At 39.8% G+C, this 19,037-nt stretch overlaps 1 protein-coding gene across 1 annotated transcript; it reads right to left on the bottom strand.

Moving 5' to 3' along the window:
• Window positions 1-15,729: 15,729 nt before the first annotated feature.
• On the bottom strand, window positions 15,730-18,245 carry LOC114470855 (uncharacterized). Its single transcript, XM_028459205.1, has 5 exons — window positions 18,152-18,245; window positions 17,775-17,903; window positions 17,519-17,689; window positions 17,314-17,433; window positions 15,730-16,369 (listed from the first exon to the last, which is right to left on the bottom strand). The coding sequence occupies exons 1-5, from the start codon at window positions 18,201-18,203 to the stop codon at window positions 16,149-16,151; spliced, it is 693 nt and encodes a 230-aa protein (XP_028315006.1). The 5' UTR covers window positions 18,204-18,245; the 3' UTR covers window positions 15,730-16,148.
• Between the last annotated feature and the right edge of the window lie 792 nt (window positions 18,246-19,037).

Raw genomic sequence — 19,037 nt, forward strand, 5'->3', positions numbered from 1 at the left:
ATGTATCAATGAAGCCAGGTGAGACAAATCAGCTATCTAAACTTGAGGCCTGTCTAAAGGACATTAGGGCCTGGATGGACCAAAATTTTCTTCTTCTCAACTCAGACAAGACTGAGGTCATTGTACTGGGCCCGCGACACCTTAGAGAAACCTATGCTAGCCTAGCTGCCCTAGATGGCATTACTCTGGCACAAAGCACAACTGTTATAAACCTTGGGGTTCTATTTGATCAGGATTTATCCTTCAACTCTCACATAAAACAAACTTCAAGAACTGCCTTCTTTCATCTCCGTAACATTGCTAAAATCAGATCTATCCTGTCTCAGGGCGACGCCGAAAAGCTAGTTCATGCTTTTGTTACCTCTAGACTGGATTATTGTAATTCTCTTTTAGCAGGCTGCCCGAGCAAGTCGCTTAAGACACTTCAGCTGGTTCAAAATGCTGCAGCACGTGTACTGACTAAAACTAGGAGAAGAGATCACATTACTCCTGTATTAGCCTCTCTGCATTGGCTTCCCATAAAATATAGAATAGAATTCAAGATTCTTCTTCTCACTTATAAAGCCCTAAATGGACAGGCACCAGTCTATCTCAAGGAGCTTGTAGTGCCATACAATCCCCCCAGAACACTACGCTCTCAAAATGCTGGACTACTCGTTGTTCCATTTGTCTCTAAAAGTAGTATAGGAGGAAGAGCTTTCAGTTATCAGGCCCCACTTCTCTGGAACCATCTACCAACCACGGTTCGGGGGGCAGACACCCTCTCTACCTTTAAGGTTAGGCTCAAAACATTCCTCTTTGGTAAAGCTTTTAGTTAGGAACCAGCTCATAGCTCAAAATTAAGATGCAATAGGCATAGACTGCCGGGGGGGGGGTCTGGCATGCTCGGTTGGAGAGAGGTTGGAGAGGGTGTTAAGAGAGAGGTCATTTAGGTTAGAGAGAGACCGGAGAGGGTCCCATTCCTCTTTCAAACACTCCCTCTATGTCTGCTTCTTCCCTTGTGTGTTTGCTCCTGTACTCCTTCTGGCTTTAGTCTTGCAGGTCCGTGGGATCCTCAGTGTGGAGTTACAGAGTCTCAACAACTCTGTCTCCACCCTTTCCTCTGCACACACCCAACACAGCATAACGTGGATGGCTGTTCATCATAGGAATGGGATCCACACAAGGTTCCTGCTGCTTAACAGAAGGTTTTCCTTGCCGCCATGATGAATTCATGTTGGGTGTGGGATACATATGTATGTGTATATACGTATATATGCATATGTGTGTATCCATAAAATGAAGAGTCCGTCCTTAAGACTGCTCTACTGTAAAGTGCCTTGAGATAACATTGGTTATGATTTGGCGCTATACAAATAAAGATTGATGATGATGAGATTGATGATGTTTTATTCTGTTGAATAAAAATAAAGAAGTAATTGAAGCTCTGGTTCTTTGACTGAAGTCCAGAAAATAACGTCCAGTGAAAATAAGTTATTTTTAAGTCAGGAACGGCAAAAAATTGACATTTAGTTTTACAGAGATAAACGATATCTTTGTGGTTTTAAATGATGCTGTAAAAATGATTCAGCCAAACTTTTCACTTATGTTTTTCAGAAGATCACACATTTATTATTATTATTATTGTTGTTATTGTTATTTATTTATATTTTTTTTGTGTGCTCCTTTACATTTATTAATATTATGTAGGTGACCATATTTTGATTTCTAAAAAAGAAGAAACACTTGGGTCGACATCTTAATACTCAAAGAACTCAGCATTTTCTTGAATGTACCTTGTAACAAAATACAGTATAGTAGATAAATAAGTTGTTAATGTCAATGAGGTTTAAGAATATATTTCTCTCTTTATAACAAAAACTTAAAAAATATCTGAAATCAGTGGTGACTCAAGTTCATCACTTTTATTATACATTATAACAATTTGTCCTTGAAAAATCTCATATAAACTTTAAAATCTCTCAATTATTGAAACAATATGATAAATATCTCCTCCTAGACATTAAAATATAACAAAAACTCGAGGCTTACAGAACAGTAAATAAATATAAACTTTAATAAATAACCATTTCAATTAAATCCACTGCTAATTGGTTTATTTTAATCTTTTTTCTCTTTTCCTCGTGTGTGACGATTTCATCTAAACAAAGTGGTATCTTTAATGATTCTGTCACGTGTGAGTAAAATTACTGTAATAAATAGGGATGTAATGATTCACTCAACTCCCAATACGATTCAATTCACGATACTGGGTTCACGATATGATTCTCTCACAATTTATTTTACAAAATGGGACTATAAACAAATTTTTTTTTTGGGAAAAAAGCTAGAAAATACGGTACTATTTTCCTTTTATTTTTCATTGTCAAAAGAATTCCTTGATAAACTATTCAAAACAATGCAATTTAACTAAAAATAAATCTTGAATGAAATAAATAAAGGAATAATACAAATGAAAATGAAGCCTATTAGATTAAATTCTGGTTCTATAATAAACAATGCAAAACTGCATAATAGTTCTTTTTCTTTTTAAAAGTGCAACTGAAAATGTATTTTGTGCCTTAACAATTGGACTTTAAAAAAAAAAAATGTCATATTTGTTTGGACCAGCAGAGGGCGCTGGTAACACAGTGGTCGGTTGGCATGCAGATATCTTGCAGTGAAGAAGAGAAGCTATGCTAGCAGACAGAGCTAATAGAAAAATTTGACTTTTACAGATATTCAAGTAATATTACAGATATTCTTTCGGTGCTAAAGGGGTAATGAATCATTTATGAACATGTTTAAGAGTAGAAGGCAGCCAGAAAGAAAGTATTAGCAGACTCCGCCCGCCGCCTACACTTGTGGATAGCGTCAAAAAAAGTACTGCGATTCAATTTTTAGAAAATCGATATCAACCGTGATACCTATGAATCGATTTTTAACTGCCTTACGATTACGATTGGCTTTAAGGAGCAACTTCTAAGCTTTGATAAACTGGTGGACTTTAGTCTCCTAGAGCAAATATTAGTAGAGTTACAGTTATTTAAATTAACATGTTCTCCTCGATGCGTTCAGGGTTTCTGTAAAACGCAGACATTTTCATTAATTTGCAAAATATTCCTGGACAGCCTGGACAAGATGTGAAAAGAGGACATGTTTAGGTAAAACCAGACATATGGTCACCGTATAATATATGTTTGTTCAAGTAGTTGACAATATGGCTAAATGCTAAGCTTAGTGCTAGCTCAGCACTAGCTTGATTATTGTAAAGTGAACTCAATGGGGATGAAATCAGTATGTATGTTAAAAAAATACACTGGGAGCAGAACGTATGGTCAAACATCGCCTTTTCAAAATAAAAGCATCTCTTCTTGCTTTCCATCATTTTATTTTTTTAACTTTTGTAAATAGGACTCTTGTTTTGAAGTTAACAGGAAGTTTAGTCAGTAGCACAATGAAGGGTTTCTGAAAATTTGTGAATTTGTGAAAATGAAATATGTCTACGTGAGTTTTATGGATCAAATGAGCACATGTTGATATTTTACTTGGTCACTTTCTCACTTCAAATGTTTTCAGAACTTTCAAAGTAAAGGTGAGCTTTATGTTTTTAACACTTCAGTGGGAACGCTCATCATCCTAATCATACTTATAGTAAATAGTAAACCAGGGGTCACCAACACGGGGCCCGAGGGCACCAGGTAGCCCGGATGGACCATGTGAGGGGTCCTCAGGAGCTCTAGTCACCAATGAGCTCCAACTAAAATATGTTTTACTTTCCAGGAACTCACACAGATAATTACATATGAAAGATGTAGTTAGTATATAATAAAGTGAAATACTGCTGCACATGATAACGTTTTAGATTTACTGTTTGGGTTGTGATATGTGTATATACAGTATATGATATGAAGATATGTTTCTTTACAAAACAAGGTGGATTTTATGATGAGTTAAAATTTCTTTGTTGGTAGCTAGAAAAATAAGAACATGATGATTTTTATGAAATGTAATGAAATTAAACAATTGCTTAAATTACAAAAAAATATTGTTGCATGTTGAAACTTCAACCTTTCCTAACAGTTTAAGTTACTGATAGTAACTAGTTGACTAGGACTAGTTGAAGGTTGAAGTGCTACACTTTTTAAAGCTAGCTATTAGCTAACAGCTAGCTAATATTATGTACAACTCTTTCTCTTGTACTTAGTGTTTTGTAGATTTATCAATTAATCATGTTTTATTTGGTGTATTTGAGAGTTTTAGGCCTTGTCTACACGTAGCCAAGTATTTTTATAAATGTATATCCACTCTCCTCCATTTAAAAAAAGTCCACATATGATTGTTTGTTTTTAAAAAATCCATCCACACCAAACCGCATAAATGTGCTGTTCACAAGTCAATGGAGTCACTCTCTGTTGTTGGAAGCTTTATTTATGGGGGGCCCAAGTGCTCCGTTATAGCTTTGCCCACCTGCCTAACAATGTTTGAGACCTGGTCTATATAGGAGGCCTGTCTGGTGTGAGCCCAGCCCGTCCATACAGCGGCCACCGGAGAGGGTAGATGGCGCAGACGAAGCGCGCCTAACAGCACGGCCTGAAACCCACCCCGCGGCACCTCTCAAACCACACCAACTGAGCACGTTTCCCCCCCCACACTCCCCAGGCTAAGTAGGGCCACGAGCAGCCTGCCCCGCCGCAACAGGGAGCGACCACGCAGCAGAGAAACCTGCGCCCACACCAGCACAGGCCCGCATGGCCCACAATACAACATCGTCCACAGGGAGGTGACCCCGGCCCCACTGAGGGGGCCAAGCACCCCGTCAGCCACAGACTGACAAGCAGGCGAACCAAAGCACCCCCAACCGGACACCGCTACCCCACACCAGTGCCGCCAGCACAATCCCCATGACGTTTGTAAACTTGTAAACTCTGGTTATTAGTGTCCACACTCAAACGCAAAGCTGGCGTTTTCCTCAAATCTACACTTTGGTCAGAGTTTTTATAAAACCTGGTTTTTCATGATAAAAAAGTGTCTATGATAGGATGATTAGGCAAATCAGAGAAAAATATCTCTGTTTTAATTGATACCCTGCTACGTTTGGAGAGGGCCTTAGTGGCTTAAATGTGACAATTCAACAGATAAGACTTAAAATCATTGCTAAACTATTTAGTGTTAGCAAGAATGCAACGTAGTGTGCATCATAGGACGAGGTGTGTGATTAATGTGCTGCTGCTTCCACTTGGTGCAAACCTACACCTGTTTCCATTTTATTACATTGATCCATGAGAGATCAATAAAGGTAAGAGAACAGTTCCAGATAAGTAGAGGAGACACACTGAGACCTTTGGGAGAACCACTCCAACTATACATACGTATTAATGTGTAGATGCTTTCCTACACTATACATCCCACAGGCATCACTAATCAATAGTTCACATCACACAAAGGAAACAAAGCACATCTAAGAGGTAGATCACTCTATGTGGAAGGAGTAGAAAGTAGAGGCTACGTCTAGTTATTATTGTAATACTAATTAATAACTAACATTATTTAGTTTTAACTTTGTTGCTTTATTCATGTTCATCACTTTTAGACAACATTGTGTACATAGTGTTATTATAAAATAAAACGTTTCACAAATAAAACAAAAGGGCTTGAAAAGACAAATATCCTGCAATGGGGCCTCCCCTAGGGTCCCGCTGGGTGGGTGTGTGGAAGCGGCCTGTGGCTTCTGGCCTGGCTGATCCGTGTCAGGAGTGGCTGGTCTGCTGGCTGGGTGCTGGGGTTGGGGTGCCTCGGGGGTTGGTCTTTGGGTTGGGCCTCTCGGGGAACGCTCTCCTACCGTCTGCTCTGGAGCTGGCCGCGGTGCGGTTTGGTGCCGCGCTGCCTTAGGCGGGGTAGGGCTTGGCTGCTGTCATTGCTTTATCTGGGAGTGTGTGGTCCTGCTGGATGGTGGGTGATGCTTGGGCTGGGGGGCTCTCCATGGGCGGGGCTGGCTTGCTGGCCGGGCCGATCTTGGCAAGGGTCGTCCGGGGCAGGGTGCGTAGACTGCGCCCTTGCATGCCTGCGGGTGCAGCGTGGGGTGGCCCCTGCTTGGGTGGTGCTGCCTTGGGGCTGTGTGTGCCGCATACAGTTAAGACGGTCGAGCTGGGCACTTGGGGGGGATCCCTGACTTTCACCATAACTAAGGCTCAATGCGCTGGCGGGATCGATAAGGGGGTGATCTGGGGGTCTCGGCCGGAGTGCTTGGGAGCCGATGGGGCGACTTGCAGCATCCCCTTGGTGCACCGGGTGGCTGAGTATGTGGCCGTCGTCCTTGGGCAGGCTGTTGCCGGTGCTGCTTCTGTTCCGGTTTCTTCCGGCCTGAGGTCCGATCCCTGCTGGCTCTGGGCCTGCCGGCGGGGTTCAGGGGGGGTCCTCGGCTCTTTGGGGCTTTCTCATGTGTGTGGGGGGTGGTGGCTGCCTTTTGGCCTTGGATCTCGGGGGCGTCTGGGGGACTGTTTGGTCGTGGGGGAGTGGCCTGAGGCTCCTTGGCCACCACTCTTTGTGTTGGCCTGGCTGCATCTTGGGTCCAGGGCAGCACTTGGGTTTGCAGAAGCAGTTCTTACATATACATTGGTTACGATGCACTGACATACCTTAGGATGTTGGATAAACTCGTACTGGGCTTAACTTTAGACACGTTGATCCCAAATACCTGCTTTAGGTATTACCACTCACTCCTTCCCTCTGTCCACAGCCACCACCATTATAGCTAAGCTTCACACTGGTCACCAGACTGGCTGAACTTATTACACAATAAGGACAATATACACATCTCACTATCACTATAAAGCAGTCAACTCTCTCCACTCTTTCCATTTCCTTCCCTGAGTCTCTCTTCCTGTTTCCTTCCCCCTCACCACTGCCCTCTCTTTTTATATTATCCCTTTAATAAAGTGTTTCTTACCCTTCCTTAGGGAGGGCTGATGATGGTCACATCGCGACCGTGGCTCAGGTGGTAGAGGGTCGTCTTCTGATCGAGAGGTTGGGGGTTCGATCCCAGTACCTGACTATGTGTCGAAGTGTCCTTGGGCAAGACACTGAACCCTAAGTTGCTCCCAGTGGTCGACTAGTGCCTTGCATGGCAGTCCTGTCCCACTGGTGTGTGAATGTGAGAGTGATTGGATGAATGAGCTGATATGTAAAGCGCTTTGAGACTGTTTCAGTGGTGATAAAGCTCTATATAAATCAAGTCCATTTACCATTTACCGTTTATCACAATTATGCAATACAATAAATTCATTTATTTAATTGGCAATAACAAAACATGCATTGCTGTCTTTAAAAGATTACACTTCTTGTAGCGTTAACCTTTAACAGCATGTGCAGACAATTAAAAAAAAACAGATGAGACAAATAGCCCAGGTGTTCTCATCCTCAGGGTAAGAATGCCATATGCCTTCAAGAATCAGAATATTTTTATATAATTTTGAGCTTATTTCTGCTTATTTTTATCCTTTTCACTTTCCAGTAGTGTTGTGTTTAAGACCGCACTATCCGAGACCAAGACTTGCCCGAGACCAGAATGCACCGAGACCAAGACAAGACCAAGACTTTCGGGAGCCGAGACCGAGTCAAGACCAAGACCGAGACAAACCAAGACCAAGACCAAGACCATAAACATTTTTTTTTTCAATTTAAAAAAATATATAAATAAATAAAATTATGACCAGGTTCAACAGTTAAATAACATTCTCTCTTTAATTTTAGTTTATTTTAAATACATTTGATGGACAAAAAAGGTGCCTGCAAAAAATTAACTAAAATATTAAAACTACTACTGATAAATTCATAATTATTCTACATATTTGAAAACAAGATTTTTATGTCAGCTAAATGTACAGCAAGTGTTTAAAAGCATTTCTGCCAAGAAATAATGATTCTTGATTCTGATTCTTTCAGTTGTGCAGGTTTAACAGGTCACAGAGTTCACAAGATATTTTTTTAGCTTGAAAAAGCCTTTAAACAGGTTATTTTATTAATTCACTTAGTTGATATAGTTTAATTTGGTTACTGTAATGTAACTAGGATATTCAATTAACAAAGATTTCCAACTGTAACTGTAAAAGTGAAACTTTCTGAAATAAAACTACAAACAAGTTGTCATCAGTGTAAAAAACATAGAGCTACAGGTAGATGTGAAACTAAATAAAACAAACTCAAACCCTGGAAAAGTCATGTGACAAATCAATCAATATTTTCTATTGAGAATTATCATTATTCTGGATACAGTGGAAACAGAAACTATAAAAAATAATTATATTGTGAACCTGTTTATATTGTGGGGAACATATAATATACATACATGTAATTAGAGTCTAAAGACACAAAAAAAAACACCACTTTAAAAATAAAATAGACTAATATAAGACCTCTTTACAGTTATTTGACTCATTCTGGGCTAGTGCAACTCTGTGGCGATGACGCGCTGGTGACGACATAAACCAAGATGGCGGCGGCCCGGACTACAGCCGACATTATGTAATAAAGCTTTAAAAGACATGGATATAATGAAAAGAGTGGATGGACAGATGCATAAACATGCGGACTTTCACACGGACACACATAAACTTATTAAACACACACAGACCTCAGTAAACGGAACAGGCTTCACCGCTCGGCTAGCACTAGGACCCAGAAGCAGAGTCAGTGCGTCCCCTATCCAGCCTTCACAGGCTGTAATATCATCAGTTTATCATTTTACCAGTTGTTAGAGCTACTGTCTTTACCAGGGAGATAATATTTATTACTGGTGATTGTTTTCTGGAGTTTTACTGGGATTTTTACCGGTGATTAGTTCATATCTCCTTGCGCTCCGCGGTCCAAACTGACACCGTAGCCACACACGTATGAGTGTGTCACACACGTCACTCAGTCACATTAAGGAAGGTTGTGGTCATTATACGGGGTGGATTAAATAATGAATAAAGGATTGTTTTATCCCGTTCTTCTCCGTGTTTTTATCACATTATAAAAAAGTTTAAAAATAGCAGGAATTAGTGCTGGTCTCTAACGGTCTTGACGGAAAATCCCGAGTCCGGGACAAGACCGAGTCAAAATGTTTCAGAGTCCGAGACGAGACCGAGACCTTTAAAATTTGGTCTCGAGACCAAGACCGGTCTTGACCACCACAACACTACTTTCCAGAAATATTCAGCACTTACAGTATAAACCCTTTCCACCACTTTTCCACCTAATGTCACATATGTTGACCCATTATTGTCACTTTAAACCTCTTTTCACCATATTTTATGCTTATTTCAACAATTTATCATGCCCATTATTTGCCATTTTAAACTAATTGTTTCATTATTGACACTTAGAACCCTTTTCCTTTTTCCGTCTGTTTTTGTCCACCTTAATTTGCAAATTTTAACCAAATTTCTGTGGTTTTTAAAATCCCATTTCACCACCTTTACAACCATTTTTAGTCACTTTGAACCCCTTTATTCCCCCTTATAGATGGTCCTCACTCCACATGACTGTTCTTCAATGCACACAAATAATTGTCTTTACTGTTCTCTAACATTATAGACATGCAGTGTATTTCTGTATATAACTCCATCATGCAGTAGTGCAGCTTTCTCTCTGACAGGTGATCTGTAATGACTGCAGATACCTGTGAGGAAGCGTCTCCAGTTATAGCAGCGATCATCCTTCTTCCTGTCAGCGTGTCTTGTTGCCCATCGCTCCGTCCGTCCTCCACCATCACACTCAGCACTGGTTCCCCGCAAGGCTGCGTCTTGAGCCCTCTACTGTACGCCCTGTACACCTATGACTGCTCTTCAACTCACCCAACCAACCGCATTATTAAATATGCGGACGACACCACTGTGGTGGGACTCATCCTAGGCGAGGATGAGACAGCGTACAGGGCCGAGGTAGAGGAACTATCACGCTGGTGCTCAGCAAACAACCTGACCCTGAATATCCAGAAAACAAAAGAACTGATCATGGACTTCAGGAAGATCTGACAGGACCACACCCCCCTCCTCATAAATGGAGAACAGGTGGAGACTGTCACCACCTTCAGGTTTCTGGGCACCCACATCTCTGCTGACCACTCCTGGACTGACAACATCAGGGCCCTAGTCAAGAAGGCTCAGCAGCGGCTACACTTCCTGCGTGTCCTCAGGAAGAACCATCTGGACACGAAGCTGCTGTTGGCCTTTTATCACTCCTCTGTGGAGAGCGTGCTGACATACTGTCTGGGTGTGTGGTACGCAGGCTCAACAGTCAAGGACAGGAAGGCAGTGCAGAGGGTCATTAACACTGCCCAAAAAATCATCGGCTGCCCTCTGCCCAGCCTAGAAAACATCGCCACATCCTGCTGCCTCAGGAGAACCAAGGCCATCACAGGAGACCCCTTACACCCTGCTCACCCCCTGTTCGACCTGCTGCCCTCTGGAAGACGCTACAGGTCAACAAAATCTCACACATGCAGACTGACAAACAGCTTCTTCCCCTGGGCCATACGGACTGCAAACACCCATGGATACACACACACACACTCATTCAGGAACAATCTCCCATAACCCCCCCTCCCCCCCCCCACACACACACACACACACACACACACACTTTAGCACTAAACACTAGCACTTTAAACTGTTATTTATCCTGTAAATTATTCACCGATGTCTCGTTTTAAAAGTTTTATGCCGTACGTTGGTTTTTTATCATCTTTGTACATATTCAATGCCTTGTTGTTGTTTTCGCTCCTGTCTTTTAATTCTATGCTCTGTGGTGTACTGTAGCTTTATGCGAGCATCTCTCAAATTTCACTGTACCACCAAGTACCGTGACAATAAAAGACTATTCTCTATTCTGCGTCTCATTTCTCTGCAGAATTATGATCCATACACTTATTCCTGATACACCCTGATTGATCGGCTTTGCAGATAACTAATAAATTGGTCCTTCAAGGTTGTGCTTCACTAAGAGTGTGAACTGTGCTAACGCAGCTCAAACACTCCTGACACCACACATTCACAGCTCAGTGTATTTAAAAGTGTCTCATTACTTTAGACTTCAGCACCAGGCTTTAGTCAGGTTCCAAATGGATGCATTTCAACTTGTTTATTACCCAACACGTAAAACTAGCTTTTCCAGCTTTGTTCCAGTCACTTTCATTTTCCTTTTACCTACAGCAGTGGTTCTCAACCTTTATATCCCACGACCCCCAAAATAAAGGTCCCAGAGTCCCACTGTAGCTGAAGGTGGTTGAACACAGACATGAACATTGAAGAACAGTCATGTGGAGACAGGACCATCTATAGGGGGAATAAAGGGGTCGATTTTTGGGGTCCATCCATAAAGTCAGAAAAATGATGGTCTATTGTTCTATGAATCTGTGATAACCACATTTATTTATTCATCTGAATAATATCCACTGTTATCCAGGAACGTTTATTATTATTATTATAGTCATCTTAAAGATGGAAATCATGGTTTTAATCACTAATAAAATGGTTCAAAGTGAACAAAAATGGTGTAAAAGGTGGTGAAATAGGATTTTAAAAACAACAGATCTGCAAATTAAAGTGGACAAAAACAAAAATAATGAACATAACAAATAATGAATGTGGTTAAATTAGCAAAAATAAGCATGAAATATGGTGAAAAGAGATTAAAAGTTTCAATAATGGGTCAATATACTGTATGTGACATTAGGTGGAAAAGTGGTGGAAAGCATTTATAAGTACTGAAAATGTTTTTTTTAAAGTGGAAAAAATGTGTAGAAAAGGATTAGAATTAGAAGTGTCAGAAATGGGAGTAATGTAGCATAAATGCATTAAAAGGAGCAAAAATATGGCAAGAAAAAGTGATGAAAAATTGCTTAAAATATGTCAAGTTTAGTGTAGTTGCATAAAAAATATTAAAAAAAAATTTTTGGTTTCTTGAAGGAACCTGGTGACCCCACATTGGGTCCTGACCCCAAGGTTGCAAACCCTTTAACTACACAAATCATCTTTGTAACATTAACTGTCAACGGTGTAGAAACCAGTAATTACAGTGAAACACATATTACACACATTAATGTTCCTCTGGGGTTAATTTGACCCCAAGCTGTTTTATCTGTGTAAAACATCTGTATGTGTGTGACCTTACATCTCCACACCTGCAGAGTTGATACTTTTGAGTTGATATATAACGGGGGTGGGGCTTAACAACAATATTCATCTACCTGCCAAGCTTGTCCCGATGGTGGAGCAGGTCAAGGTAAATCATTTTCTGGAGGCAAATATCTCTGGGGTCAGATTGACCCTAAGGGTACAATATGTTGGTCATATTTGAGGATAATAGGAGGGTTAATGTGGATTTCTGTGGATAAGTGTCATGTTTAAATGGAAGTGCAGAGAACAAGGAGAAATTGTTTTAAAACAAAAAATCAGATGAATCTAAAAATCTATATTTACACTGTGTAGAAGAAAGACCAAACCAAACGCTAACGGACTGACTCACATGCTGCTTCATCACATTTTCTGCCACTTTTTAAAGGAACGCTTGGACACAGAGAAGTTTATGGATCATCCTCCTGTTCCAGAGTGGGAACACCTTGGTGGAGACAGGAAGGAGGAGGGTACAGGACACATGGGCCACATACAGAGACAAAAAATGATGATTATTACCAAGCGAAGAACCAAAACAGAGGCTAATATTTAAGCTAACTGGATTAGCATCCCCACCATGGCTGGAACTAACAACCATCCAAACTAAACGCTCAACCAAACCCTTTAAGTTAAAGTTTAAGTTTTGACAATACGGACACAATCCACAGATTGTGACTTAATTATTTACCAGAAAAGGAGAATTTTTTCCAGTTGTGTAGAATATTTGTACACCATGCAAATAGTATAAAGTCTATTTGTCTGTTTATATTACGAGATCAACAGATGAAATGTGTTTATTACAGGATTTGATTAAACTTTTTAAATCTCCTAGATGAATAAAAATGAAGCCAAAGGCAAAGGTTTTGTCGTCAGGTGGAAGTGGAACATGAGAATACTGTAAATGTTAACATTTGTTGCTACTTACAGTATATTCCTCAGATTCCTCTCTGGTCTTTTGAGAGAGCAGACGTGTTTTTCACTTGCTCCGATAAGACGACCTTGGACACCCTGAGAAAAGAAAACTTGGGCCCAAGACGAAAAGAAAAATGGTTAAAAAACCGCCTGCAGGCCCTTCAGAACCCGATCCGGGTTTGGAAGAGGTCAAGGAGATGATAAGAAACCTCAAAGACGATCTTTCTGCACGGATCACAGCCGAGATAAAGCCGTTGGAAAAGACGCTGGAAAAATCACTGGAAAACCTTCAAAATGAAGCAAAGGTACTGAAAGAAAAGAATGAAAGAAATGCTGAAGAGATAAAATTGTTGAACACGAGGGTTGAACAGTTGGAACAAAAGGAAAGAGAGAAAGATGTCATCATCACAGGCTTAAAGATAAAACCCAGGAGCTACGCGAGTGACGAAGAAACAAAATCGATTGAACAACAGGTCATTGACTACCTGGAGTCGAAGGACATTGTCCTGAACCCTGACAACATCAACTCCTGCCATCTCCTGCCAAAGAGAAATGATACCAGAGCTGTAAAAATTACCTTTACGAATGTCAAATTTAAAGGAGAACTACTGAAGCAAGGCAAGAAACTGAAGGAAACAAAGGTTTTCATAAATGAAAACTTGACTAAACAAAACGCAAGCATCGCATGGAAGGCACGCCAAATAAAAAAAGGAGGAAAAATTCTAAAGACGTGGACGAGAAACTGCAGGATTTATATCACACCACTGGGAGAAGAGAATGGAAAACCAATCTTCATCAAAACGATGGAAGATCTGGGAAAATACGAAGGATCCACCTAAACAACAACATTACTGATGGTAATCACGGACATGGACCCAGATCTATATAAATACTGGAAACAAAACTCAGACTGTGATTATTTTACTGACACTGAATTCAATGTGAAAACCAAGAGTTAAAAAGGTCTGTCATTTATTCATTTCAATTGCTAGGTGGTGGGGTGATTAAGGATTGCATTACTGCCTTGCTTATGAACTAAGACATGGTGGTGTGTTTATACAAGAAAGGGTCAAATATAGCAGTGGAAAACACAACACTGCCAAGGGAGCTGACAACAGCTGGAATGGCCTTGATGTGGAGACAAAACAAGATGAACTTTTTTTTGAACCGGAGGCTGATACGAGCAGCAATGGAGAGGAGGAGGAATAAAAAAAAAAAAAGAAGGCACTGACTACAGATGAGAATAAATCCTACACAAAAAAGGACTGTTCAGAACAACTTAAGAATGTTTGACCAGAGAGACATGTAAACCCATGTAAATTTTTGATGTACAAAACAGGGAACGGGACCTGAATAAGCAAATTGCTTCTCTCGTCTCCTTTTTCGGCATGTACAAAAAAAAAAAAAAAAAATTAATGTAACCAATTGAATGTAACCATGTCGGAAATAAACTGAATAAATAAATAAAATAAATATTATAACACATGGTTAATGTGATGCTGGCTTGTTGATGGATGAATAAAACAGTTTTAATCTGTATTCAGGGAATTTTCATGGTGTATATTTTTCTTAAGATACTTATTTCTACTTTTTAGAGTTAATAGTATGTTTGACACCTAAATGTTTTTCTCAGTGATTCCTGTGACTGCAGCTCAGCTTCAGGACACGCGACACAAAGTCTGTCTTTGATCCAACGCTGGGTTGTTTTTTTTTTACTGTCAGACACTTTATTAATAATCAGAATGAGTTCCTTTTGGTAAATGTTAGATTCATTTATTAGAGTCTATTCTTATTAGCTTCTGGCTCTCAAATTAAACATCATTTAATTAATGGATGTTTTTAATTTTCATAGCAAAGCTGTAGCTACTGTGACATTCATCAAGGTAAAAAAATAAATAAATATGATGTTTTTATGATTTTATTGTTTCATATTTGTATTAGTTTGTGCTTCACCATCCAGCCCAGCTGGCACAATGAAAATAAAACAAACACTAAAACCATTACAGTCGACATGTCTAGAATGATAAAATAAAGTTATATAGCACATGTGTCAACCTCAAGGCCCGGGGGCCAAATCTGGCCCTTTAAACCATCCATTTTGGTCCGTAGGAGTAAGTTAAAAAGACAGAAAAAACATAATTTATTGTCTAAATTACCAAATCATTCAGTTGTAATATTGTAATAAATATATTAAAACTCCACAAAATTTGGAGGATCACAATTTTACCCATGTTTATCACATGACTGCAGTTATTTTAAATCTCAAATTGTTAAAATATTGTATGTCATTTAGTTAATGATCAAATTATTTTACATAATTTCCCCAAATTAAATAAAAATGTGCAGGGATGATATCTGTCACTTATTACCTGGATATTTTTGGTGCCTCACATACTTTATGTATCATTTATACGTTGTGTAAAGTACAAACATGGGGACATTAATGTTCTCTCTAACGCTAAAATAAAGGTCTCTTAATTGCTGTGTAACCGTAGCTTAAACTGGTGTTTGAATATTATCAGATGAACTTGCAGAATAGTCTAAAATACATCACAGCTGCTATTAATGATAAGTACCTGCACCACCTGATAACACAGTTTAAACAGCAGATTAAACCAAACACTAAGTTTGAACAAAAACACACTTGAACACAGATTGTTTGCTGATAGTTTTATTTCACCTCTTTAATGATTGTTCCCATGCAGAAAGCATTTTAAGAAAGCATTAGAAACTCAGCCCTGCTACCTTTACTAAAAGAGTCACATTTAGAAGTTAGAAGTCATCAAAGCTCCTTTGAAAGAAGCTTTGATCTTCATTAATTCATCATCTAATAACATCACTAAAAGCAAAACATCACATGAGTTGGTTAACAAATGTATTCAACCACCGACTATTTTTTTTGTTTAGGAGATTAGCCAAATGACAGAAACAAAGATATTTACCAATGCTGTGATTTAAGCTCACAGTGGGTGGTGGTCTGATAAGTTTGTTAAGATCTCTATGTTTGATGTAGGATCCACTAAAGATTCACCCAGACTTTAATCAACCTTTTAATGGTTTTGTCAGCAAGACAAAGAAACTGGTTTTACGTGGTGGGAGTAGTTATCCCTTTCTATCACAGGGTGGAAGGGTTGGTTCAGGAGTGGTTTCAACTGGAACACACTTTGGTTCAGCAATTGTTGGTTCAGCAGTTGTTGGTTCAGGTGCAGGTTTTGCTTTCTCACACACAGCTGGAAAACTGAGGGCACCAGCGAAGCCTTTAACAGGCTTGTTGGGGTGACAGAAGTTTTTAGTTGCACACCCACTCTGATGAGTTCCATTTCCTGCCAAAGACAAAGTCAAAGAGTCAAACTTTTAAACCTCCTGCAAATAGAATCAATACATGGTTGTTTCACAGAGAGGTCTGTGATGCTATTACTCAGCAGGGCTTTGTAATATGAGTGTTAAAGTGACACCAACCATCCCATGAAAGCTCTTTAGATGATCACTCTAAAGCTGAATAATAAATAGTTATTACTTCCAATCAGAAATGTCTTTAGAGTCAATTACATCCACATTTAGCCTCAAACACATGTAATGTTCCTTTAAGAGGGGGTGTGGCCATTTTGGAGATTTCAGCCAATCAGCGTTCACATATCGTGTGATCACTTCAGGACTACTCTTAGTATTCAGGCTCCTATAGAGAGATTGTTATGATAATAATAATTTCACTCTGAGCTTGTAGTGCTTAGTTAGGAGTCACTAATTCATTGGACGTAATGACGTTATTCCTAAAAATACCAGGAATATCACAGGGGACAGATTCTACTGTTGGACTTACCAGGAAAGGAGGAATGGTACTTCTTACTATAACTTACTACAGATCCACACATGACTTCAGCTGAACAAGGAAGACACCTTCAAACAGGAAGTCTATGCTACCATGGCAACCATGGTAACCTCATCAAACCAGTCTGAGTTAGTGAATGGAGCACTTCCTGATAGTTTGTCCAACACGTCCACCTCCACAAGCCTGAGTTTAAGAGCTTTTTATTGTACCTGCAGCTTCTACATCAGTAGAAAAGATCACAGAGAACAGACTTTCAGCTGATCTGTCTTTGGACTTTAGGTTGAGGATCCCTTTAAAGTTTGATGATATTTATATATTTCTTACAGTTTGATGTCCTTTAGAAACTACCAACAAATCTTTGACACAGGATTCTCCAACAATGGGCCATGAGAAGGTTCAAAGTTCACAGCAGTGGGAGAAGAATGGAAACACACTTACTGATTGCTCGCACGCAGTGAGTTTGATTTCCAATGCATTCCTTGACTTTGCATTCCTTTGGGTTTATAGTGTTGCTGCAGAAAAGGCACGTCAACCCATTTCCTGATGGTATCTTAGGGTCTGAAAAGAACAGCATAACACACCAGTGTAAACTACCCACAGAGTATGGAGCAGCATTAGTTTGATTGTGTTTCAAAGGTCTTACGGGGTTGAGGTTTTTTGTTGCAGAGATGGGACTTGCAGCACTTAACGGTCGCCACAAACACCTGATAACCCAAGCCGATGGACATGGTCTCTGTTTTTTCACTCTTTGGACAGTATGAAGGTGACGTACAGGACCTGTAGTAGGATTTATTCTGATGTCCATGTGTGACTTCTGTAAGGTATAAAGTGGATTAGCATGCAAAGCCAAGCCGGTCACTGTTTGTCTATCAAAGGAAATGAAGAGAAGCAAACAGTACCGATAACAGAGGCGCTCATGCAGACCTGTCCTTCACTACAATACTGTTGTTTTTTGCAGTATTTCTCTGTACAAGTGAAACACTTGAACTTTTTGAACTTTTCGGTCTTTTCTTTTTTAGCTTCAATGTCTGTGGAAAAGGAAGCATTAGATGTGCATTAGTACAGTGTGAAAGACTACATTATCAATCAATACATTCACGGCAAACAGTTGTTGGTGCAAAAACAGAATCAGTTCTTCTACTTTCTCTCAGTTTTTCTAACATGTTTATTTTTAATCATTAGCATCATCAGTTCTAAGTGGATACCAGAACATTTTAAATATAATATCAGACATTGTGACATGAACTAAATGTGATTGAGTGGAGGATGTTGTTACCTGTGCAGAAAAGCAGCACGAGGACGCTCAGGCAGAGGATTCTGATCATCATGATGAACAGGTTGGTGCTGAGGTTTGGTTCTTCTAGAGATTGATGTTCAGCTGGTTGATCTCCACTGTTACCTCTGTGTTTTATATCATTCAGGTGACCTCACAGTTTGGGTGTCACCTCTCTTTGGGTTTTTGGGGATTTGACAATTAATCTCCCTCCCATCATTACCTTATTGTACCAACTAATCCGACCACGCCACTGTGATGTTATGTTTCTTTGTTGTTGTTTTTACCATTAATGGTCAAATGTTTCATAAGATACAGAATGGACAGACATGAGGACCAGAGAAAGTTAGAACCTAAATGTTAATAAATGTTTATTTAGATGAGTGTGAGATGTCAGTCCATTTGCTGCTGTATCAAAGAGCATCTTTAGACAGTCTATCACTCATTTATATTCTAGTCTATCTGTCACTGTTTGTGACTCTTACTGTACCTCATTTATATCCATCAAACAAATAGTGGTGTCCCCCCAACCAGATAGAAAACTTCTGGTCCATATCTGGCCCACACCTGACACATTCATGCTGCCCACATGAAATGATGGCACTTACTGTAGGTGCTCCACTCCAGAACTTGGCCACAACCAAGCCATCACAACTCCAGATGTCACCAAGATCAGACCAAATAATTATGGTACCTTAAAATGGGACACTTTTGGCTCACATCCAGATTAGTTGCTGCTAACTTTCCATAAAAAGCCAAAACTGGCCCAAATTTGTTCCAAGATAACTGGTCTACATTTGCAGCATCACATGTGGGCCACTTTAGGCTCACATCCTCTTTGTAGTAGCCAGAAGAATGCCAAAAGTGTGGGATAGTTGCTGAATGTGGC

This window comes from Gouania willdenowi, chromosome 10 (assembly GCF_900634775.1).
Source record: "Gouania willdenowi chromosome 10, fGouWil2.1, whole genome shotgun sequence".
NCBI lineage: Eukaryota > Metazoa > Chordata > Actinopteri > Blenniiformes > Gobiesocidae > Gouania > Gouania willdenowi.

Excerpts from the sequence above, each read along its gene's own strand:
- LOC114470855 (XM_028459205.1), bottom strand. The coding sequence starts at position 18,203 with ATGATGATCAGAATCCTCTGCCTGAGCGTCCTCGTGCTGCTTTTCTGC. Across the intron at positions 17,690-17,774 it reads CATGAGCGCCTCTGTTATCG|AAGTCACACATGGACATCAG; the intron begins GTACTGTTTGCT and ends TATACCTTACAG. Across the intron at positions 17,434-17,518 it reads CAACAAAAAACCTCAACCCC|ACCCTAAGATACCATCAGGA; the intron begins GTAAGACCTTTG and ends TGTTCTTTTCAG.